Consider the following 25,203-nt stretch of genomic DNA (forward strand, 5'->3'; position numbering starts at 1 on the left):
GGTGTGTCATGTATCATTATTCAAACGTGATATATAATACTTAGCAAATAATTACTCTGTCACTAGGAAGGGACGAGTAATCCGTCGATAATTATTTTGGGAAGGTTCCAGAGTTCTGGATTTACACAAGTGATGCGGTTTGCACCGTATGTTTGAGAAGAGGAGCTGGGAAGACGAGCGCGGGGAGGGGAGGGGGTGTCCGCCCAAGGAGACGGGCCACGGCCTCGGAGAGTTGAGTGGAGGAGATGCGTCCAAGGGACTATTCCACCTTAAGAACTCACCGGCCCCTCTGCGCTCCGTCTCCCGAAGAGCTACGGAATCCCACCCGGCCGCCACGGCGCACAGCTCGCTTGACACTGCGGCTATGCAAACGACTCCTAGCTCCGGGTATCGAGCCCAGGTGCGATGGGTGCCATGTCTGACCTGCTATCCCCAGATCTCCAGTTTCACAGACACCACAACCCTGCCACAGACAAACCACTGCCACCCTCATGAAGTATAATTTACATTCAACGTGTGGGTATAGCCGAAAGCAATATGAGCACAGCGTAAAAGTAGCAGGGGCGAAAAGTATGAGAGTTTTTAGTGTAAATGATGAGAACATTTAGGGGAAGGACGGGGTATGGGGAGAGGAGTGAGGGCTATAGTCCCGCCTACAAGCGGAGCAGGGGGAAAAAAGTTTCCTGGGCCAAACGCGTCCCACTCCACATTGATTGATTATTATGGCACGTCTCTATGTCTGCGTTTTGTTGCGCACGAGATTTCGCCTCTAAAAGATCAAGGCGGCGTCGGGAAGGGGTGGTCCTGAGTTTGGGGATATATAGGGAGCCGGGGTCTGTCCGTCTTTAAGGCAAAATATGAGCAGAAACTAGACGGCACAGTAGAAAAAAACTGCCCCGAAGTCACATAGAAACTCAAACAGCTGTTGAGTATCCAAGAGAGGGCTGAAAGAAACACCAACGTTCCGAATAGTTGGAATTGATCATTGCTGAGCTTTTTTCTAGCAAGAGAATATAAGAAGACTCGAGCTTGAAGCGCTAAGATATGAAGTCTGAGCTGTAGACTATTTTGAATGGCTTTTGCACTGGATTTGTTTCCGTTTTAGTTTTTTTTTTAGACTTACTTCATTACTGGAGGTGTTTTAGTTATTGGACTGATGTTTTTTAGTTATTAGTGGAGTCTTTTACGGATTTTACTTGCTTCCGCCAGACACTTCAATATCACTTTCTCTTTCAGTTAGAAGGGTTTGACACGGAATATGATGTCGTTCGCTTGCGTCTGGTTCAGTTTGATTACGGCTCTGTGCGTGAGAGCGGCGCACGGCACATGGGAGGAAAGTACAGTTGTACCGGTCAGACTCGACCCGGTTCGGCCCGAGAGGGAAGCCGAGCAGGGCCGGACCCTTTCGGTAGAGGAGCGAGAAAAGGAGTCGGAGATGCGAGTGTACCGGTTGGACGTATTTGGCAAACGGGTGGTCTTGAAGCTAGAGCCGGATCAGACCTTCCTGGCACCTGGGTTTGTGTTCCATGTGGTGGGGAGCCCCGAGTCGCAGGCGCAGCGGGAATCTGACAGCAGCGCAGCCGAGATTCAGTGCTTCTTCTCGGGCACGGTGAACGGGGAGGAGGACTCCGCAGCTGCTCTCAACCTGTGCCACGGACTACGGGGCGGCTTCTATCTCCAAGGTGAAGAGTACTTCATCAATCCCAATAATTCGAGTGATGCACAGCCTATGGATGGGGACCTCCACCTCATTCGCCGAAGAGGTCGGGAATATTTTGCAGAGGAGAGCAGCTCAAAGTGCGGGGTCAACGAGGAAGAGGACAGGTTGCCAGAGAATCAGGAGACAAAAGTAAACCATGGAACCACTAAACCCGACCACCCAGGTATGCATTAACACTTATAAAACCTTTGACTTGGATCCATTTAGGAATAGGCTGACTTTACATCATATTCATAGGCCTACGTCTTTTAGTAAGAAAAACAATAAGCCAAGCTGTTCCACATAGTCACTTAGTTGTGTTATGTGTCTACATCATGTATGGCAAACGAAATGGACTCTGGCCCAATTCCTGTACCGGCCGTGTCCTGGGGCTTCAATTCCTGGAACGGAGGATTTGTCTATCCAAACTACCTCAACTTCTGTCTTGGAGTGATCCGTAAAATAGTCCTTTTACTCAAACATCTGAGCCTCTAATAATTACACCGCGCAGGCTATATATTTAAATGTTGAGGTAAGGGTGGATAAGTCGATACTTTGACCGGTGCACAGCGAGGGTTAACGGGGAATGGGCTCAGCTTTGACAGTATACGCAGGCAAGAAGGGGGAGGGTAATGCTCGGAGGAAGTGAGCGGGGAGTGACGGAGGGAGGGAGGTACGGGCCTGGGACGGGGGCTGGTGGGGGTGAGACGTGGAAACTAGTCTCGCCTCCTCCTGGTACTGCACGTTACAGGTCAGCACTGTCAGACATTTCCCAGAATTATTTTTCTTCCCCCTCACGCATAATTTCCGCCCAGTGAAGATCAATTTGGGAATGTAGTCATTTTGAAGAGGGCCTCTGATGGTAAGAAGCCTCGTGAAATTTCACATGTGAACTCAAGTAAAAACATGTGTTTTTGGAACACTTCACATGTAATAATCACATGTGAAATGCATGTGGTTTTTCGTAAGGGGCTGCTGAGTCACCCAGTGAGAGCCGCTGGAGCTGCTCCAGACACATCTGGAGAGATGATCTGCTCTGTGCTCAGTAGCTCTTCATCTGCCCTAGAAAATACACATGTGTAGCCTACAAACCCGTGATTGGCCTGTAGTATCACATGGTACAACTCACATAAAATCTCTTGTGACTACTCAGATATTTGCCATAAACAATTTTACATTTCATCTTTAAGTCTAACAGTTCATCAATTTAAACCAGAGAAAACAGGCTCTCACAAGAGAGCTGTATTAAAAGTCGGATTCTAGGCCAGTTTGTCTGACCTCTCTCCCTTCTTCTCTCTTTCCATCAGCCCACCACCAGCGGTCCAAGCGCTTCGTGTCCACGCCTCGCTTCGTGGAGATCATGATCGTGGCCGATCAGTCCATGGCCGAGTTCCACGGTGCCGGCCTCAAGCCCTACCTGCTGACCATCATGGCGGTGGCATCGCGCCTCTACCGCCACCCCACCATCCACAACTCCATCAGCCTAGCCGTGGTCAAGCTCCTGGTGGTTTACGAGGAGGAGAGCGGCCCCCAGGTGTCGTCTAACGCTGCCCTGACCCTCCGCAACTTCTGCCAGTGGCAGCGGCAGCACAACCCACCCAGCGACCGCCACCCAGAGCATTACGACACGGCCGTGCTCTTCACCCGAACGGTATGTTGCTTTTGCTTTTTAGCACTGTTTTCACAATGTTTTTACACCAATGTTTACTGTGGTAACAGGCAACACCTTCACAACTACTAGGGTTGATTCTGCTTTCCAAATGGCACCCTATTCACTATATAGTGCACTACTTTTGATTTGAAACAGGGTCCTGCTATGTGATATGGGTTTTGTGTCTGTGTCTGTATGGGGGAAAGCAGTGAGTTTGACAGATGTGTTTTGTCCCTTCTCACCCCCTGTAGGACCTGTGCGGCGCCCACTCCTGTGACACGCTAGGCATGGCGGATGTGGGCACGGTGTGCGATCCGGAGAGGAGCTGCTCCATCATCGAGGACGACGGGCTGCAGGCGGCATTCACTGTGGCACACGAACTCGGTAAGATGCCACCCTGATGCCAAGCTGACACATATGCACCATACATTCACATCTCTGTCACGAGCCACACACAGTACACATCTCCTCTCTCAGTCCCAAACCAACCCTTTGTCTCCCCTCTCTCCATTCCTCCATCTCTTTTGCGCTCTAGGCCACGTGTTCAACATGCCCCACGACGATTCCAAGCAGTGTGCCAGCGTCAACGGTGACCATTGGGGCTCGCACATGATGGCGTCCACCCTGTCCAACCTGGACCAACTCCAGCCGTGGTCGCCTTGCTCTGCCCTCATGGTCACCTCCTTCATGGACAACGGACACGGCCAGTGCCTATTGGACAAGCCCCACAAGCCCCAGTCGCTCCCAGCCACGCTACCCGGAAACGTGTACGACGCCGACCGCCAATGTCGCCTGACGTTCGGGGAGGAGTCACAGCACTGTCCCGGCCTGAGTACCACATGTATGGCACTCTGGTGCACAGTGACCACAACCAATGGACTTCTGGTCTGTCAGACCAAGAACTTCCCGTGGGCGGATGGGACGCTGTGTGGCCATGACAGCTTCTGCCTGGCGGGACAGTGTCTGAGCAAGACAGAGGCCGCTCGTCACCAGGTGGGTGTTAAGACTGTTATAACACAGCCCTGTGACAAAGTCTTAAAGTCAATGGGAGTGATGGGATTGGTCCATTGGGGGGAAAGGAAGCATAATGCAGCTTTGGGATTGGTTAGTGTTAGCTACATTGGATTAGGTCCAATGTTATGTCTTTTTTAAATATCAGGCTAGCTATTGGAGTGTTGAAATTTATAGGGCCCTCAAACTCAAATCTGGACTTTGAAGCCAGTTCCACTGCATTTTTTCATTGTTCCCTTATTATCAGAGACTGATTTAGACCAGGGACACCAGGTGTGTGTAATTCATTATCGGGTAGAACAGAACACCAGCAAGCTCCTTACCTCATAGGGTAAGAGTTGAGTACCCCTGTTATAGGGGCTAAAGTGTGTGTAACTATTAGCTTTTTAGCTACAGGACTACCTATAGGACTATTGAAATGTTATATGGGCTAGTGTGTGTGACTATGAATAACGATGGTGTCCTCTCCTGTTGCAGACTCCAGTCAACGGTGCTTGGGGTGTATGGGGACCATGGGGAGACTGCTCGCGTACCTGCAACGGAGGGGTGCAGTACTCCTTCAGGGACTGTGATAGCCCCCTGCCCAAAAACGGGGGCAAGTACTGCGAGGGCAAGAGGATCCAATACCGCTCCTGTAACACACAGATCTGCCCTGAGAGCAACGGTAAGAGCCTCTACTAGCCTCACTTATTACATACTTAGTTCATGCTTATTACATAGCTAATACAGTAATTACTCTTATTACACACACATATTCATATATTTATACTTTGAAATTATACAACCTTATTTAGGCACATAGGCCACTGACTTGCATATTGTACCCATACTTATACTTTCTACACATTCGAGAATAGCCATACTTGAATATCACAGCCTACTGTAAAGTAAACATAAGGCTCAAGCTAAACTAACAGTGAATATCACACCTCTCTCTCTCTCTCTCTTCATCCCTCTTTCTCTAAAGGTCTGTCGTTCCGCGAGGAGCAGTGTCTGGCCCACAACGATATTTCGTCACAGATGTCGTTCGGTTCGGGAGAGGGCGTGGAGTGGGTTCCCAAATATGCCGGCGTCTCACCCAAAGACCGCTGCAAGCTGGTGTGCCGGGCCAAGGGCACGGGCTACTTCTTCATTCTGAAACCAAAGGTTAGTCAGGTCACACCACAGACACTTTTGCAAAAATGTAGACAAACACTATCTAGGCTAGCTAGACTAGCTAACACTTTCTAGGCTAACTAGGCTAATACTGTCTAGGCTAACACTGTCTCTAGGCTAACTAGTCTAAGCTAATGCTGTCTAGGCAAACACGGCTAACATTTTCTAGGATAACTAGGCTATCACTGTCTAGGCTAACTAGGCTAACACTGTCTAGGCTAACATCTGTTTCTCTGCAACTGTCAGGTGGCTGACGGTACTCCCTGCAGCCCGGACTCCACCTCAGTGTGTGTGCAGGGTCAGTGTGTGAAGGCGGGCTGTGACCGGATCATCGGCTCCAGCCGTCGCTTCGACAAGTGCAGCGTGTGCGGAGGCAACGGCTCCACCTGCAAGAAAGTGTCGGGTGCCCTGGAGCGTGCCAGGTGAGAACAATGACCTATGACCTCAAAACAGCCATCTTTGACTTGAAATTACTGTTTTCTAGTTGAACCCATTTACTATCTTTTACTACAGTCTGTAGAATCCTATTTTTCTCTAATGAATCTATCTCTATCACACCTCTTAGCACTGCCACATATTTTCTATGTTGTTTGACCCTTGTGTGTTTCTGTCCCTCAGGCCTGGTTACCAGAACGTTGTGACCATCCCCGCTGGCGCCACTCACCTGGACGTGAAGCAACGTGCCCCCGGCGGGGGTCGCCATGACAACAGCTACCTGGCAGTGTTGCGCCAGGACGGCACCTACCTCCTGAACGGCGACTACAAGCTGATGACTCTCGAAACAGACATCGCCCTCAAGGGGGCGTTGCTRCGRTACAGYGGTAGCTCCGCCTCCCTGGAGCGTCTACGCAGCTTCTCGCCCCTCCCCGAGGCCCTGACCATCCAGGTGTTGTCTGTAGGCGACTCGCCCCGCCCCCGTGTCAAATACAGCTACTTTGCGCCGAGACCCGTTTTTGCGTCACCTAGTGGCGGAACGGTGGCACGCCGCCAGTCCATCAATGCCATCCGGGAGCTGGGGGACGCTGAGTGGACCCTGCGGGAGTGGGGCCCATGCTCGCAGAGCTGTGGGGTCGGTACTCAACAGAGGGAGGTGCTGTGTCTGGATCCCCAGGGGCGGCCATCGCGGGAGTGCCCGGAGGAGCTGCGCCCGTTGGCTTCGTGCCCCTGCGCCCCACACCCCTGTCCTTCGTGGTTCCTGGGGGAGTGGTCGGTGTGCTCCAGGAGCTGTGGCCGCGGGTTCCGCAAGCGGCCGCTACGCTGCGTGGGACACAACGGGCGTACACTCGCCCACGAGAGCTGCGACCACAAAGACAGGCCTCGACCACTGCTGGACTTGTGCAACCAGAGCGCCTGCTAAGTTTGTCAGCTCACCTCATTATTACGTCCCTAAAGAACAACTCATGAAAGAAAGAAAGAAAGAAAGAAAGAAAGAAAGAAAGAAAGAAAGAAAGAAAAAAAGAAAAAAACTAAAACAACCTTATCGTCATGAACTTTGCGTCTGAAAACACAGTGACCTATCATGAGAATGTTTACATCCCACGCAGAGTGCTTTCGTGGGTGTTTTCTGGGGTCCAATGGGTCCAAAGTGGCCGACTGATTGACTGACACTGCAGAGCCAACAACATATCTCTCAACTCCCTCCAGCCACTTTGAGGGTAGACTTTAGTGTTGTTTGGGTCTGCTCCGTGGCACTGCCACCCCTAGAACACCGCATAGACTTGGTGCAGCTGCCTGCTGGGCTGGCACGGGGGCACATTGCAGGCACACTGTGCCCTTCTCCCTCCCTCCACCCCCCACCCATGTCAGTGGAGCTGAGATGGAAAGTAACAGTTTCAATGGACACTTCTCTTTCGAAAAAGCATGCTGCTTTAGGTGCCAATGACATGCTTGTGTTCGTGTGGTGTGTTGTGTGTGTGTGTTGTGTGTTGTGTGTGTGGTGGTGTGTGTGTGTGTGTGTGTGTGTGTGTGTGTGTGTGTGTGTTGTGTGTGTTGTGTGTGTGTGTGTGTGTGTGTGTGTGTGGTGTGTGTGTGTGTGTGTTGGGCTGTCTGTCCTAGCTGGACTGGACAGACATCTTGGGGGACTATATGTATCACTGTACAGAATTGGTTACCTTGGGGTGAGGATGTATGTATATGTATTAGAAACAAATGAATGTCTCACTGCCACACATTCCACTCTCTGTATCGGTTGGAGGCACTTCCTGTTTCAAAGGTGCGGAACCAAAGACAATCCGGTTGTCCCTCCTAATCCATACGACTTTGTATGCAACCAAACTAACTCAATACAGTTCATTTCAATCAACTTGGGTCATTCCTGAACAAGTTGATATGTGCTGCTAACATTCCAGTAGAATCTCCAATAGACTCATTCCAATAGACGTATTATTCAATATGCATCCTGGACTGAACAAAAGCAATTTCAAAGCCATATCACTCCGCCCCGTCCGAGAACAAAAGAGGTGTGTGAGCAAGCGAACGCGTGTGCGTGCGTGTGGCTTCTCTCCTGCTACTACTTCATAAGTAAGTCTCTCCTGCCTTCCGAGAAGGTTTTTTTATGATGACGTTTTGTGCAGAATATCCAAACATTATTTATTTTTTGTTAAGTATAATCTTGTTGCTTTTTATATTATTGTTGTATTTTTATTTGTTATTATATTGAAATAACAGAAGGATGTAGAGTATATAGAGTATTTATACAGTATTATATATATGGTCCTAGGTTTATGAATAATAAAGCATCACGTCGACCTATATACTGTTGTCATGAGTGTGGTGTGTCTTGGTATTCTTACACATCCATACACACACACACACCTCAATATATCTGACTCTATACACAAACCTCAATATATCTGACTCTATACACACACCTCAATCTATTGCACTCTATGCGCGTGCACACACACTCACACACGTGCAAACGTACTCACAAACATGGCCCTCGTCAGCAAATATATGGTGGATTTGTGTAATAAACCTAATCCCATTATATACTCAATTGTCTGATCACATTTCTCTTATGGACAGTGTGTAATAAACATATCATCCACTAGATGGCCGTGTTTCAGTGGCCCCTCCTGACTTCCTCTGCGTCTCAGGATAGGAATGCTGATCTCAAATCAGTTCCCCCTGTCCATGTAATCTTATGCATTATGGTCTCAGCACTCCTATACAGGCTCTGATGTAGTATCAGTTTAGCCTTTTAGTCTATAATGAATTAATAGATAACATAGACAGCAGGAACCTGTTCCTAGATCAGTACTCTTATTCTGAGAAGCTTTATGAATATGGCCCCTGGATGTAGGATTTGCAAAAAAAATTATCCATAATGAATAAGATTATATAGACAGCAGAGACCAGATCCTAGATCAGCACTCCTACTTTGAGACGCTTTGTGATTACGGGCCAAGACTCAAAGGAAGTCATTACTCTGTAATTATGGGAGAAGAAGACTCCAACATCACTGTAATTTGGGTAACACCATAATGGTTCTCATCTCAAATGGCACCCTAATCCCTATATAGTGCACTACTTTTGATTGACCAGGGCCCATATGGCTCTGGTCAATAGTATTGCACTATAATGGGAATAGGGTGCCATTTGGGACGCACACAACGTGTCAGCAGATTCTGTAAACAACATGTTTGCAGAACAGAAAAAGAATGTCCTGGATCTGTATTCCCTCTAAATGTAGCTTATGCTGACTATAAGAAAAAAAGAGCCAAAGAAGGGAAATGAAAAGAGAAGCCCAAACCGTTCAAGCTCAATGCTAACTTGTCCACATTTCAGTGATATACCGTTTCAACCACTGAAAAGACTGACTTACAATTTATTTAAAGAGCATTTCAAATATACTACAACAGAGTCTGTATAGGACTAGATATATTAAATGGTGTGCTCTTCCCATAAGCACTGTGGAGTTGCCACCGAGTTGGCCTACCACAGTTGTGTTGCTGTTGTTGCCAATGGAAAATGCTTCTTTCCTTGGTAACTGGGACTTTCTTTATAGAATACAATTACACTATTGTTGTACTTCTGTTTAGTTTTCCCATCTCTGCCTGCCGGTGCAAGACAAAACCAAAAACTCCCACCAACCCACACTTAATTAATTAACTGCCTAAAACTCCTGACATCTGTGAGCAATTATGAATGGGTGGCATTTCTGTAAAAGGTCACGGTTCCCTATAAGGTTAAGAATGACAAGATGCCACTGAGGTGTAGGGTGAAGTTACCCCTAGACTATGGTCGTGGGTCAGTTTTGCATTTCCCCCACTAACGGTTAAGCTTATGATTGGGGGTGGGGAAGCTGATCCTAGATCTGCACCTAGAGGAAACTTTAACTATAACGAATGCATTACATTTTAGAATGAATCTATCTATGTATCCAAGCTCTCCTTTCATGCATCACGGCAAAGCCAAAACCGCGATTCAAGCTTATTCTGTCTTTATTAGAATAAGGATATATATTCGTAATAAAGAGATACTGGACTGTTCTCACCTAAAACAATTAGTATTTTATGCAGAATGAGTGGCCCTATATTAAGGCATAACCATGTTTGACTGTCACCCAAGGTAAATTGGCCTATGTTGATTAAAGATGGTGTTTGAGAGGGGGGTCATCCATCCTACAAGCTTGAGCAACCCATTTAGCCTACATTTTACAAGATGAAATAGTTTAGTTCTAAGTTATATCAAACAAACTTCGTGCTCCTTGAACATTTAAAATAGAGGTTCATGGATGTTTTGTAGGACATATTGAGAGGGTGCGGGTGGATATGGTTTGGTTTATGACTAGGGACGTTGGTAAACAGAGTTTAAAAAAAGAACATTTCCTCTCAAAATGATCGTGAGGTGTGTGTGTACACGACAAAGACCAATATATATATATTTCATTTTCAAAGTGGTCGTGATAGTGGGGGCGGCGGCGGCGTCCTTTATGTCGGAGAGATGCAAATGTTATCGAGGTACTTCCATCCCTTTCCCACCCAGTCAACAGAGTAATTTGAGAAAATAGCTGCTGCGGGGGAGGGGAAGCGCGAGGACCCACTCCAGGGGAAAAGGGAACAGAAGAAAACAACGAGGAAAGACTGAAGGAAACACTTTTAGAGATACGAACACATGAAAGAAGAAACGAATGAGACTTTTCATTCTGATTTAAGCATTTTTATGACTGGAGCAAAGATCCATTAATTTGCGTTCATGGCTCTCTTCGATGGAACTTTTTAGAGAACTCAATTGATTGCGCATATCAGCGATGTTTCGGCGAGCGACTATATCCCATAGTCTTCTTCGTGGGCGCATATTAATGAAAAACACGGACGTTATTGTTTGGGAATAACTGTGCGCAACATTTAGAACAAGTAGGCCTATGTTATCAGTCGATATGGACAGAACGGAGGCAGCGGGGTGGAAATTCCTACGGGACTCTCTCCTACTTTGTGTTTTTGCCGGTAAGAGTTCGTTCATTTGTCCCTGGTTCTCTAGGGTGCTTTATCGTTTTCAACGTGCGCAAATGTTTTATTATCAGCAGAAGTGTTCCTTTAACAATGGTTTACTTTTTATTAGGCTAATTGTGAATGTGAACTCATCAACCCAATGCATGGACGGTTTCACAACGTAAACGAACGGTAGCTATATCTAAATAAAACAGTGCTTTAATGTAGCCGATGATTAACTTAGACATACTACCGTTCATTTACTCAATGGTAAAAGAGTCCCTCGATACATAAAAGTACTGTAGCTTACCGTATGTATCGCCACCTCTACATTATAAAAAGGCTCAATTGAGTTTTAATCTCATAAATGTAACCCAACAATAGGCATACAACCTTACATCAAAACTCTGAAGCGATCTACATAGAAGAAGATAAAGTGTGTGCGAGCTTGTGTGTGTGGGGGACGGGGGGGGGGTGTACAAGCCCTGCTCAGCACTAGTCGCAGAACTATACTGCCATTGTCCCCAGCGTAAAAAGCGACAGGACCCGGAGGTAAGGAGCTAGACCTCAAGGGACCACCCATATAGACTCCCATCGTTGGATGACATGCACATCAAAGTGGTTACACTTCACAGGGATAAATATGTTTGCAGCTCAAATGGTTGTGGTCAAAAGTAGTGCACTACTGTATATAGGGAAGAGGGATGTACCCAAATTATGTTTACTCTGTTTCAAGATTACTATTGTAGGCCCACACACGCCTTTTCGGGGTTGGAAAACAAAATCTGCCATCCGTTTGTGAGGGATCTGTTGAAAATACACCAGCTTTTGAACAAAGTGAGAATAAAGCTGGAATGAAGATGAAAATCATTGAACACACACACACACACACACACACACACACACACACACACACACACCAGTAATTTGTGGCAGTATGCTTGAAGGTTGAGAAACAGAAGGGCTGTGTCTGGGTTAAATTATGTGGTTGTTGAGGAGGGCAAACACTGAGATATATACTCAGTGTTCAAATACTCTACAAAAAATAATCAAATACAAAACCACAAGTGGTGTTTCCAAATGTCCTTTATTTCAAGTGCTTTCTCATTTTGAGACCCCTCTCCCTGAGCCATCCCCATTCGTTTAAAGTTGTCACATATCCGTGTGTCTCCACTGAAGGACTCTCACCACCAGCTCTCCAAAGCCTCAGAGTGGCTGTAACCTTCAGTGCTTCATCTTTGTCGTGCTCACATACACAGAAGGTGTACACACAGGTTTACACATTTTTAGATTACATTTTAGTAATTTAACAGATTCTCTTATCCAAAGCAATTTACAGTGAGTGCATTCACCTTAAGATACTGTAGCTAGGAGAGACAACACATCACAATCGTATCAGGTACAGTTTCCCTCAGCAAAGTCAGTTCCAGTGAGAAAAGAGAAGTGCCTTTTTTTTTTACACACACACACACACACACACACACATATATATATATATATATATATATATATATATATATATATATATATATATACACACACACACAGAGAAGATTTACACACACACACACTCTCCACCCAACCACGGCTAACTAAACCACTGAAAACCAGGGTATACAAAGGGAAAAGCTTTGGTGAGAGAGAGGTATCTGCAGGTTTAGACTAGTGCAGAGAGAAAGAACACAGAGGTGAAGTTAGTGAATAGTGTAGTTGACAAAGTATACGCTTTCATACAAAGAAAATATTTTCTGAAAAGAGAGTTTACATACACTAAGTTGACTGTGCCTTTAAACAGCTTGGAAAATTCCAGAAAATTATGTCATGGCTTTAGAAGCTTCTGATAGGCTAATTGACATAATTTGAGTCAATTTGAGGTGTAACTGTGGATGTATTTCAAGGCCTACCTTCAAACTCAGTACCTCTTTGCTTGACATCATGGGAAAATCAAAAGAAATCAGCCAAGGCCTCAGCAAAACAATTGTAGACCTCCACAAGTCTGGTTCATCCTTGGGAGCAATTTCCAAATGCCTGAAGGAAGGTACCACATTCATCTGTACAAACAATATTACGCAAGTATAAACACCACGCAGCCATCATACCGCTCAGGAAGGAGACGCGTTCAGTCTCCTAGAGATGAACGTTCCTTTCTGCGAAAAGTGCAAATCAATCCCAGAACAAAAGGAAAGGACCTTGTGAAGATGCTGGAGGAAACCGGTACAAAAGTATCTATATCCACAGTAAAACGACTCCTATATCAACATAACCTGAAAGGCTGCTCAGCAAGGAAGAAGCCACTGCTCCAAAACCGCCATAAAAAAGCCAGACTACGGTTTGCAACTGCACATGGGCACAAAGATCGTACTTTTTGGAGAAATGTCCTCTGTTTCTGATGAAACAAAAATATAACTGTTTGGCCATAATGACCATCATTATGTTTGGAGGAAAAAGGTGGAGGCTTGCAAGCCGAAGAACACCATTCCAACCGTGAAGCACGGGGGTGGCAGCACCATGTTGTGGGGGTGCTTTGCTGTAGGAGGGACTGGTGCACTTCCCAAAATAGATGGCATCATGAGGTAGAAAAATCATGTGGATATATTGAAGCAACATCTCAAGACATCAGTCAGGAAGTTAAAGTCAAATTCTTGTTTTGTAAGTTTAAGTGCAATATGGTTGTTTTGCTCTAGCGAAAACTCTTAATTACTCCTTTAAAAGGCTTGATTTTAGTGACATTTCCATATTTAGAAAAGGTTCAATTAAGCGAAAGACAAAGTTTTAAGTGTATCTGCCGTAGCTGCTCTCCATTATGTTTTTAACCTTTTGTAATATGAACATAGCATTGTGATTTTGTCCTTTTAAAAGGTTTTGGAAATCTTGATTCCAAAGAGAACACTCTACCTTTCTCTCAGCATGTTAGTGTGTGCAAGTGTCCGTAGTAGAGGTAGGTGTGTGTGTGTGTGTGCGTCTCCATATAATGTATTGCATCACTCCTGCAGGTCACAGTGAGGCCCAGTGTGATGGCTGTGTGGAATACTGCTGTGAAGGCTCTCCCCCTTTCTGCTGCTCCTACTACGCCTATATGGGAGATGTCCTCTCGTAAGTACACACACACACACACACAGTCACCTTCTATACAAACACACATGCTCATGTAACAGTATAACTTTAGACCGTCCCCTCGCCCCGACACGGGCGCGAACCAGGGACCCTCTGCACACATCAACAACAGTCACCCACGAAGCGTCGTTACCCATCGCTCCACAAAAGCCACGGCCCTTGCAGAGCAAGGGGAAACCCTACTTCAAGTCTCAGAGCAAGTGACGTAACCGATTGAAACGCTATTAGCGCGTACCCGCTAACTAGCTAGCCATTTCACATCCGTTACACTCAGTCACCCTGAATCTATAAACACACACACTCCAACTACACACACACAAAATCACTTCTCTACYACTTCACCACCTGCCCTTTCCACATGCAGCGTATGACCCCTCTGAGAGTTTTGACCTTCGTCATTTGGCTCAAGACATCTGGCCTCTCACTTTCTCTGTCCTCTTTCTCGCCAGAGTATAACACATGCTTCCTGCTTCAGTCCACCAATGAAGATAATAATGATATTAAAGTGTTGTGTATATGCATGCAACATTGCTAAATAAGTGGGGGTTTCACAAAAAAAGTGCTATTGAATAGGCCCATTGAATGTGGACTCGTTTTATCTAGCCATATAATGTAGCTCTTTCAAGGCCATGGTTGTCATAAGGTAATGGGGAGGAATAATGGTTCCTTGTTTCAGGAGAGATATCTCATCTCATTCTACAGCTTCTCCACAGCCTTTTAAATGGAGTTTGACCACATACATACACAAAAGCACACGTATATGTACACACACACGCTAACACACACACATACTCACACACATACACACAGGTCTGAGTCATATAATCAGATGTTTGAGCAGATCTCCATGGTTGCCCACAGACATGTTTGGTCCGGTGTACGTTATAGGCAGCTGCTCCCAGCCTTTTTTCTCAGCCCTAGATGGCCCTATCCCAAAATGCACTGCTTCTCTATAGAGCAGGGTTGTATTCATTGGAGCACACTGTAGCAAAACATTTAGCAACAAAAACTGAAATGTTTCATATTGCACGTGTCCCTGTTTCAGTCTGTTTTTTTTATTTATTTGGTGTCTAGTGAATATGACCCAAACTTGGGGTCAATTCACTTTTCAATTAAGTCACATCATACATTTACATTTGAGTAATTTAGAAGACACTCTTATCCAGAGCGACTTAAATTAATGCATTCATATTAAGATAGCGAGGTGAGACAACAACATATCACAATCTTAGCAAGTACGTTTTCCCTCAAAGTCGTTTTCAACAAATAGCCTTTTTGGGGGGAGGGGTGGCCGTGGGATTTATTTAAGATACTCTTTAAAGAGGTGAATTGAAATTCCATGCAACATTGATTTGTGAGAAGACTAATTGGATGAGATGACTTACCAGCAGCCACAAACTAGAATGAAAAGGGGAGTATTCAGTCAAAGTGACTGTGTTTGTGTGTGTGTTTTCTAGGGGCACGGCTATCTCGGGCATCGTGTTTGGTGTGGTGTTTCTGATGGGAGCGCTGGCGGCCTTCTTCCTGTGTGTGTGCATGTGTGTGAAGAATGGGCGCGGGGCCCGGGTGGACGTGTTCAACACCTCCTACATCAACACTGTGTCCCAGGGCTACCCAGGTAAGACTGATCTAGGATCAGGTCCCTCCTGTCCATATAATCTTATTCATTATGATCGAAAGGGCTAAACTGATCCTAGGCCAGCTCTGAGTCCATATAGTTTCAAGTTTTATTGGTCACATGCACAAGTACAGTGAAATGCTTAAAGGTCCAATGCAGCCATTTTTATCTCAATGTCATATAATTTCCAGGTAACAATTAAGTACCTTACTGTGATTGTTTTTCCATTCAAATGGCAAAAAAATAAACAAAATTAGCTTCTTAGCAAAGAGCAATTTCTCAAGCAAGAATTTTGCTACAACTGTCTGGGAGTGGTCTGAGTGGGGAGGGGAAAATTGAAAACGATCTGTTATTGTCAGAGAGGTTTGGATCTACACAAAATACACTGAACAAAAATATAAACACAACATGTAAAGTGTTGGTCCCATGTTTCTTGAGCTGAAATATAAGATCCCAGAAATGTCACTCTAAAAGGGCATTATCATCATTTTCACAATTTCACAGTATTATTCCAACCTCATAGTGTGGAAATATATATAAAACACAAGAAAATCTCATTTTTGACTGCACTCATCCTTTATCCCCTTATACTTGTGTAAATTGGCCAATATGGATAGGGTCAAATATATTTAAGAATAACTATAAAAAGCATATGCTTTAGCATGGTAGCAATTGAAAGAGAACACTTTGGAGATTATGGTGAAATTATCAGACCAAAGGTGAGGTCAAAACAGTTCACCTTACACGAGACTGATTCCAAACATTACACTGTTCAATCAATCAATCAAATGTATTTATAGAGCCCTTCTTACATCAGCTGATGTCACAAAGTGCTGTACAGAAACCCAGCCTAAAACCCCAAACAGCAAGCAATGCAGGTGTAGAAGCATGGTGGATAGGAAAAACTCCCTAGAAAGGCCGGAACCTAGAAAGAAACCTAGAGAGGAACCAGGCTATGAGGGGTGACCTCTTCTGGCTGTGCCGGGAGGAGATTGTAACAGAACATGGCCAAGATGTTAAAATGTTCATAGATGACCAGCAGGGTCAAATAATAATAATCACAGTGGTTGTAGAGGGTGCAACAGGTCAGCACCACAGGAGTAAATGTCAGTTGGCTTTTCATAGCTGATCATTCAGAGTATCTCTACCGCTCTTACTGTCTCTAGAGAGTTGAAAACAGCAGGTCTGGGACAGGGTAGCACGTTCGGTGATCAGGTCAGGGTTCCATATCCGCAGGCAGAACAGTTGAAACTGGAGCAGCAGCATGACCAGGTGGACTGGGGACAGCAAGGAGTCATCAGGCCAGGTAGTACTGAGGCATGGTCCAAGGGCTCAGGTCCTCAGAGAGAAAGAAAGAATGAAAGAGAGAGGGAATTAGAGAGAGCTTACTTAAATTCACACAGGACACTGGATAAGACAGGAGAAATACTCTAGATATAACAGACTGTCTCTAGCCCCCCGACACAAACTATTGCGGCATAAATACTGGAGGCTGAGACAGGAGAGGTCGGGTGACACTGTGGCCCTGTCCGACGATACCCCCGGACAAGGCGAAACAGGCAGGATATAACCCCACCCACTTTGCCAAAGCACAGCCCACACCACTAGAGGGATATCTTCAACCACCAACTTACTATCCTGAGACAAGGCCGAGTATAGCCCCCGAAGATCTCCCCCACGGCACGAACCCAAGGGGGGGTGCCAACCCGGACAGGAAGATCACATCAGTGACTCAACCCCCTCAAGTGACGCACCCCTCCTAGGGACGGCAAGGAAGAGCACCAGTAAGCCAGCGACTCATCCCCTGTAATAGGGTTTGAGGCAGAGAATCCCAGTGGAGTGAGGGGAACCGGCCAGGCAGAGACAGCAAGGGCAGTTCGTTGCTCCAGTGCCTTTCCGTTCACCTTCACACTCCTGGGCCAGACTACACTCAATCATAGGACCTACTGAAGAGATGAGTCTAAAATAAAGACTTAAAGGTCGAGACCGATTTTGCGTCTCTCACATGGATAGGCAGACCATTTGCATAAAAATTGAGCTCTATAGGATAAAGCCCTGCCTCCAGCTGTTTGCTTGGAAATTCTAGGGACAGTAAGGAGACCTGCGTCTTGTGACCGTAGCGTGCGTGTAGGTATGTAAGGCAAGACCAAATTGGAAAGATGGGTAGGGGCAAGCATTTAAACCTTAATCAGCCCTTGCCTTAACAGGAAGCCAGTGTAGAGAGGCTAGCACTGGGGTAATATGAACAATTTTTTTGGTTCTAGTCAAGATTCTAGCAGCCGTGTTTAGCACTAACTGAAGTTTATTTAGTGCTTTATCCGGGTAGCCGGAAAGTAGAGAATTGCAGTAGTCTAACCTAGAAGTGACAAAAGCATGGATGAATTTTTCTGCATCATTTTTTAACAGAAAGTTTCAGATTTTTGCAATGTTACATAGATGGAAAAAAGCTGTCTTTGAAACAGTCTTGATATTTTCGTCAAAAGAGAGATCAGGGGTCCAGAGTAATGCAGAGGTCCTTCAGATTCAACAGAAGATGTCTTTGTTTCTTGGGACCTAGAACTAGCATCTCTGTTTTGTCCGAGTTTAAAAGTAGAACATTTGCTGCCATCCACTTCCTTATGTCTGAAACACAGGCTTCCATGGAGGGCAATTTTGGGGCTTCACCATGTTTCATCGAAATGTACAGCTAGCTGTGTGTCGTCCGCATAGCAGTTAACATTATGTTTCCGAATGACATCACCAAGAGGTAAAATATATAGTAAAAACAATAGTGGTCCTAAAACGGAGCCTTGAGGAACACCAAAATGTACAGTTGATTTGTCAGAGGATAAACCATCTACAGAGACAAACTGATATCTTTCCAACAGATAAGATGTAAACCAGGCCAGAACTTGTCCGTGTAGACCAATTTGGGTTTCCAATCTCTCCAAAAGAATGTGGTGATCGATGGTATCAAAAGCAGCACTAAGGTCTAAGAGCATGAGGACAGATGCAGAGCCTCAGTCTGACGCCATTAAAAGGTAATTTACCACCTTCACAAGTGCAGTCTCAGTGCTATGATGGGGTCTAAAACCAGACTGAAGCGTTTCGTATACATTGTTTGTCTTAAGGAAGGCAGGGAGTTGCTGCGCAACAGCTTTTTCTAAAATGTTTGAGAGAAATGGGAGATTCGATATAGGCCGATGGTTTTTTATATTTTCTGGGTCAAGGTTTGGTTTTTTCAAGAGAGGCTTTATTACTGCCACTTTTAGTGAGTTTGGTACACATCCGGTGGATAGAGAGACGTTTATTATGTTCAACATAGGAGGGCGAAGCACAGGAAGCAGCTCTTTCAGTAGTTTAGTTGGAATAGGGTCCAGTATGCAGCTTGAAGGTTTAGAGGCCGTGATTATTTTCATCAATGTGTCAAGAGATATAGTATTAAAAAACTTGAGTGTCTTCCTTGATCCTAGGTCCTGGCAGTGCTGTGCAGACTTAGGTAACTGAGCTTTGGAGGAATACGCAGATTTAAAAGAGGAGTCCGTAATTTGCTTTCTAATGATCATGATCTTTTTGTCAAAGAAGTTCATGAATTTATCACTGCTGAAGTGAAAGCCATCCTCTCTTGGGGAATGCTGCTTTTTAGTTAGCTTTGCGACAGTATCAAAAATACATTTTGGATTGTTCTTATTTTCCTCAATTAAGTTTGAAAAATAGGATGATTGAGCAGCAGTGAGGGCTACTGCACGGTAGTGTCTTTCCAAGCTAGTCGGAAGACTTCCAGTTTGGTGTAGCTCCATTTCCGTACCAATTTTCTGGAAGTTTGCTTCAAAGCTCGGGTATTTTCTGTATACCAGGGAGATGTTTCTTATGACAAATGTTTTTTGTTTTTAGGGGTGCGACTGCATCTAGGATATTACGCAAGGTTAAATTGAGTTCCTCAGTTAGGTGGTTAACTGACTTTTGTACTCTGACGTCCTTGGGTAGGTGGAGGGTGTCTGGAAGGGCATCTAGGAATCTTTGGGTTGTCCGAGAATTTATAGCACGGCTTTTGATGATCCTTGGTTGGGGTCTGAGCAGAACTCCTTTCTAAGGAGTTTTTCCTAGCCACCGTGCTTCTACACCTGCATTGCCTGCTGTTTGGGGTTTTAGGCTGGGTTTCTGTATAGCACTTTGATATATCAGCTGATGTAAGAAGGGCTGTATAAATACATTTGATTTGATTATTTGTTGCGATTGCAAACATAATAAAATGTTGGTCCGATAGTCCAGGATTATGAGGAAAAACATTTAAGATCCACAGCATTTATTCCACGGGACAAAACTAGGTCCAGAGTATGACTGTGGCAGTGAGTAGGTCCGGAGACATTTTGGACAAAACCCATTGAGTCGATGTTGATTTTATGTGCAACTCACATTTACTTTACTTTCATTGAAATGGCGTGGAAACAACATTGATTCAACCAGTGTGTGCCCCGTCGTTAGCTAAGTTATAAAATATGATCTTACGGTGTCAGGCTTTCAAAAGGCACTTCAGACAAACAGATTGTAATTTTGATGCACATAGAATGGAGTCATTAGTGCATTCAAGTGCATGTTTAACTGGAACTGAAAAGGAACATTGTTACATCAAATGCCTGTTTGCCTAAGACTGATGCCATGCAAGCTCGTGTATGCACTTACTCATGCATACACACACTTGCATTCAAACGAACGCACGTGCACAGACACGGACACACATACACAAATGTAAATTGTGCCACACATGCACACAGACGCATACAGTTGGCCTTGCTGTCATGATTTTTGTTTTCCTTTGTTTTTCTCTCTCTTGTTCTTTTTGTTGGTTGTTGGCGCATTGGGTCGGTGGTGGTTTTGGTTGGGTTGGAGGGGGATGGTGGCTTAGGGGGGATAGAGATGGGGGGTGGGGGGAGATTTTTGAGGGGGACTTATGGGGGGGTTCTTGGATGGTTGAGGGGAAGCTCGAGGGGATCTGTGGGTGGATGGTTGGAGGCCTGGCATTTGAGAGCTTGGGCCGGTGGCCGAGAGGTTGCTGGTTCGGGTCCCCGATTTGACTGGGTAGGGATCTATTCTTGTGCTATTGGGCGGGGCGCTTGACCCTGGTTGCTCTTGTGGGTCGCTCTGGGTGGGAATGTCTGCTAGATGACTGAAAGTAATGTAAATGTTGAGCAGCTTCATTGCAGGTATGTTAAAAAAGGTGCATGTTCCGTGGATATGTTTTTATTTTTTATATAATATAACAAACATAGGCTCAATCTGTTCAGGACAACCCAGGGTATAATGCATGTCATCCTTGTAACTGTGGATCAAACATAGTGATCACAAACGCTGTGAAGCTGTGAAGTGGAGAACCTGAGCTCTGACGTCATGTATAGCATGTTACTGTACAGCCACTGCGTTCCAATGTAGGCGCTTATCAATGCCATTTTCAACCCGTATACAGGATGACAGGGGCTGTGAGTGGAAAGGGTTACTACCTTGCAAACCCAGTGCAGTATTCAGTATCAAAATACTATAACAAATAAAACTGAGAAATAAGAAAGGAATAGAAAAAACATAAGACTGTAAGCTATATACASGGTCAGTGCCAGTACCAAATGTACAATGTGCAGGGATAATGGAGTAGTTGAGGTAGATATGTACATGTAGGCAGGGATTATGAGAAACTGACTGGTAGCAGGATAAATAATAATAATAGTAACCAATATAGCAACAGCATATGTGGTGGGTGGGTGTGTGCGTGATGGCGAGTGTATGTATGTGGTTGTTAGTGTGTGTGCAAGAGTGTCAGTGCAGGCGTGCGTGTGGGTAGAGACCTGTGAGTGTGCATACAGTACCAGTCAAAAGTTTGGACACACCTACTCATTCAAGGGTTTTTCTTTATTTTCAGTATTTTCCACATTGTAGAATAATAGGGAAGACATCAAAACTATGAAATAACACATATGGAATCATGTAGTAACCAAAAAAGTGTTAAACAAATCAAAATATATTTTATATTTGAGATTCTTCAAAGTAGCCACCCTTTGCCTTGATGACAGCTTTGCACACTCTTGGCATTCTCAGCTTCATGTGGTAGTCGCCTACCAGCTTGAGAAATTGCAGCCCAAATAAATGCTTCACAGAGTTCAAGTAACAGACACATCTCAACATCAACTGTTCAGAGGAGACTGCGTGAATCAGGCCTTCATGGTCGAATTGCTGCAAAGAAACCACTACTAAAGGACACCAATAAGAAGAAGAGACTTGYTTGGGCCAAGAAACATGAGCAATGGACATTAGACCGGCAGAAATCTATTCTTTGGTCTGATGAGTCCAAATTTGAGATTTTTGGTTCCAACCACCGTGTCTTTGTGGAACGCAGAGTAAGTGAACGGATGATCTCCTTATGTGTGGTTCCCCAATGTGAAGCATGGAGGAAGAGGTGTGATGGTGTGGGGGTGCTTTGCTGGTGAAACTGTCTGTGATTTATTTAGAATTCAAGGCACAGTTAACCAGTATGGATACCACAGTTTTCTGCAGCGATACGCCATCCCACCTGGTTTGGGCTTAGTGGGACTATCATATGTTTTTCAACAGGACAATGACCCAACACACCTCCAGGCTGTGTAGGGGCTATTTTACCAAGAAGGAGAGTGATAGAGTGCTGCATCAGATGACCTGGCCTCCACAATCACCCGACCTCAACCCAATTGAGATGGTTTGGGATGAGTTGGACCGCAGAGTGAATGAAAAGCAGCCAACAAGTGCTCAGAATGTGGGAACTCCTTCAAGACTGTTGGAAAAGCATTCCAGGTAAGGCTTGTTGAGAGAATGCCAAGAGTGTGCAAAGCTGTCATCAAGGCAAAGGGTGGCTATTTTGAAGAATCTAAAATCTAAAATATATTTCAGCCTGTACTCCTATAGCTCCTCCCACCAGCCTCCTCTGATTGACTCCATTCCAGTCTTTACTATGAGCCATCCTCTCCTCAGCAGTCTCCATTCCAGCCATTATTATGAGCCGTTCTCCCCTCAGCAGCCTGCACTGGTAGAAACATTCTAGACTTTAGTATGTGTGGTCACTTTTTTGGTTACTACATGATTCCATATGTTATTTTGTAGATTTGATGTCTTCACTATTATTCTACAATGTAAAAATAAAGAAAAACCCTTGAATGAGTAGTTGTGTCCAAACTTTTGACTTGTACTCTACATTCAGCGCATATAGTCCTTGGTGGGGATTGGCAGCTATTGTCTATCTGTGTAGAAGTCTCATTACTTGGTGGTATAAGCTGTCTCGGAGCCTGTTGGTACGAGACCTGATACTCTGGTACCGCCTGCCGGACGGAAGAAGAGAGAACGGGTGGCTGGAGTCTTTGGTAATTTTTCAGGCCTTCCTCAGACACTGCTTGGTGTGTATGTCCTAATCTTATTCATTATTGTCTAACAGGGCAAACTGATCCTAGCTCAGCACTCCTACTATGAGACTCTTTATGAATACATGCCTTAACCACTGCGCCTCCACTAACCGGCTGAACCGAAAACCAATTTACCCATTTCCCTGCAATGCAATGATTCCATCACTAGAGGACATTGCTCCTCCACCAATGACCAACACATACTGAAGTCTAGAATGTTTCTACCAGTGCAGGCTGCTGAGGGGAGAACGGCTCATAATAATGGCTGGAATGGAGACTGCTGAGGAGAGGATGGCTCATAGTAAAGACTGGAATGGAGTCAATCAGAGGAGGCTGGTGGGAGGAGCTATAGGAGTACAGGCAGGAATGGAGTTTTTGGAACAGTATCAAACACATAAAGAAAACACCAGACTTCAGACTTCCAGCCTGAACTCCTATAGCTCCTCCCACCAGCCTCCTGACTCCATTCCAGTCTTTACTATGAGCCATCCTCTCCTCAGCAGTCTCCACTGGTTTCTAAAGCCCATCAAAACAGATACAATGACATGGCAKGGTATGTTGTACTTGTATGTTGTATGTGTGTATTGGCATAATCTTTATTTATCCAGCAACTACTGATGATAAACATACTCTTTTCTCTGTGTCTGTCTGCCTCTCTCTCTCTTTCTCCAGGACCCCCACCTCCCTACACCTATGAGATGTACCCTTCGGCCATGCGCCCCCCTCCCTACACCCCCACCCCACCCAGGATAGACAGCTACTCACCTCCCCCTCCGTATCCAGGCTGTAACCGCAAATGACTTGAAGACAAAATGGAGAATCCTGACCAGGCTACTTGCCCTTCTGAAGGAGCACATCTTGGATTAAGTTTATGCAGTGTTCTAGCAGAGAAAGATGAGACTGTAGGCATTGCCTTTAGAACCTCTGGATCACTTAAAATGACTGCATGTGGACTGGACCACTTTGAACTTTTCTTGTGGGTGTGATTGGGTCAATTAAACTGATTGGTGTTTTGTGTGTGTGTGTGGGGGGGAGGGTTGAAAACCTCTGAATCACTTAAAATGACTGTGTGGACTGATCCACTTTTGACCATTTGATGTGGGGGTGGGGGTCAATCCAACTGATCTGCTTTTTCGGGGGTGAAAACCACTAGTAGTATTTGACTCATATTCTATGTCAATGAATATGAGTGAGGGGACAAAGTACGTAACTTTATTTGAAGATGTGGATCTTTGTTGTACCATTTCTCTGGTAGAGATGTCTGTTAGCTGGCTTTCCTTCAGGCCAGTGCTCTTCCCTATCTTATTTCTACAAGGCAAAGGAGAGAAAACTGTAGCCTAGTCCTAGATATGTTTGYGCTGTATTGCCAATTCCTTTATGTGGCAATGACCTGAGGACATGGCGAGACAGCACAAACAAATCTGGGACCAGGCAAGGAAAACTGTGTAAAACTATGAATTGTACCGTAGAAACAGGATGGTAAACATACGGCTCCAGGGTGAAGTTTCCCCTAGGTACAGATCTAGTATCAGCTTCCCCTTCCCCCAATCCCAACCTTAACTATTAGTGGAGATACTACAAAACTGACCCAAGATCTAAAATCTAAATCAAACTTTATTTGTCACATGCGCTGAATACAACAGGTGTAGACCTTACTGTGAAATGCTTACTYACAAGCCCTTAACCAACAATGCAGTTCAAGAAAGAAAAAAATATTTACCAAATAAACTAATGTAAAAATGTAAAAAAGTTACACATTAATATAACAATAATGAGGCTATATATAGGGGGTACCGGTACTGACCTCCTCCTATAGGCTGTCTCATAATTGTTGGTAATCAGGCCTACACTGTTGTGTCATCAGCAAACTTAATGATGGTGTCGTGTTTTGCTGGATCTGTTGGGTGGTTGGCAAATGGAGTGGGTCTAGGGTGTCCGGGAGGATGCTGTTGATGTGAGCCATGACCAGCCTTCAAGCACTTCATGGCTACCGACATGAGCGCTACAGGTGGTAATATTTAGGCAGGTTCCTTCGCTTCCTTGGGCACAGGGACTATGGCGGTCTGCTTGACATTTGTAGGTATTACAGACTCGGTCAGTGAGAGGTTGAAACGCCAGTGAAG

The 25,203-nt window shown here is 45.1% G+C and overlaps 2 protein-coding genes across 2 annotated transcripts; both read left to right on the top strand.

The window, feature by feature from the left end:
* Nucleotides 1–741: 741 nt before the first annotated feature.
* Nucleotides 742–6,991, top strand: LOC111953684 (A disintegrin and metalloproteinase with thrombospondin motifs 1). The gene is made up of 8 exons (XM_023973109.2): nucleotides 742–1,883; nucleotides 3,007–3,350; nucleotides 3,602–3,734; nucleotides 3,886–4,343; nucleotides 4,839–5,025; nucleotides 5,329–5,507; nucleotides 5,763–5,938; nucleotides 6,135–6,991. The coding sequence occupies exons 1-8, from the start codon at nucleotides 1,259–1,261 to the stop codon at nucleotides 6,871–6,873; spliced, it is 2,841 nt and encodes a 946-aa protein (XP_023828877.1). The 5' UTR covers nucleotides 742–1,258; the 3' UTR covers nucleotides 6,874–6,991.
* Nucleotides 6,992–10,503: 3,512 nt separating this feature from the next.
* LOC111953197 (cysteine and tyrosine-rich protein 1) lies at nucleotides 10,504–24,820 on the top strand. The gene is made up of 4 exons (XM_023972311.2): nucleotides 10,504–10,966; nucleotides 13,945–14,044; nucleotides 15,523–15,683; nucleotides 23,753–24,820. The coding sequence occupies exons 1-4, from the start codon at nucleotides 10,885–10,887 to the stop codon at nucleotides 23,878–23,880; spliced, it is 471 nt and encodes a 156-aa protein (XP_023828079.1). The 5' UTR covers nucleotides 10,504–10,884; the 3' UTR covers nucleotides 23,881–24,820.
* The last annotated feature ends 383 nt before the right edge of the window (nucleotides 24,821–25,203 follow it).

This window comes from Salvelinus sp. IW2-2015, linkage group LG27, assembly GCF_002910315.2.
Source record: "Salvelinus sp. IW2-2015 linkage group LG27, ASM291031v2, whole genome shotgun sequence".
NCBI lineage: Eukaryota > Metazoa > Chordata > Actinopteri > Salmoniformes > Salmonidae > Salvelinus > Salvelinus sp. IW2-2015.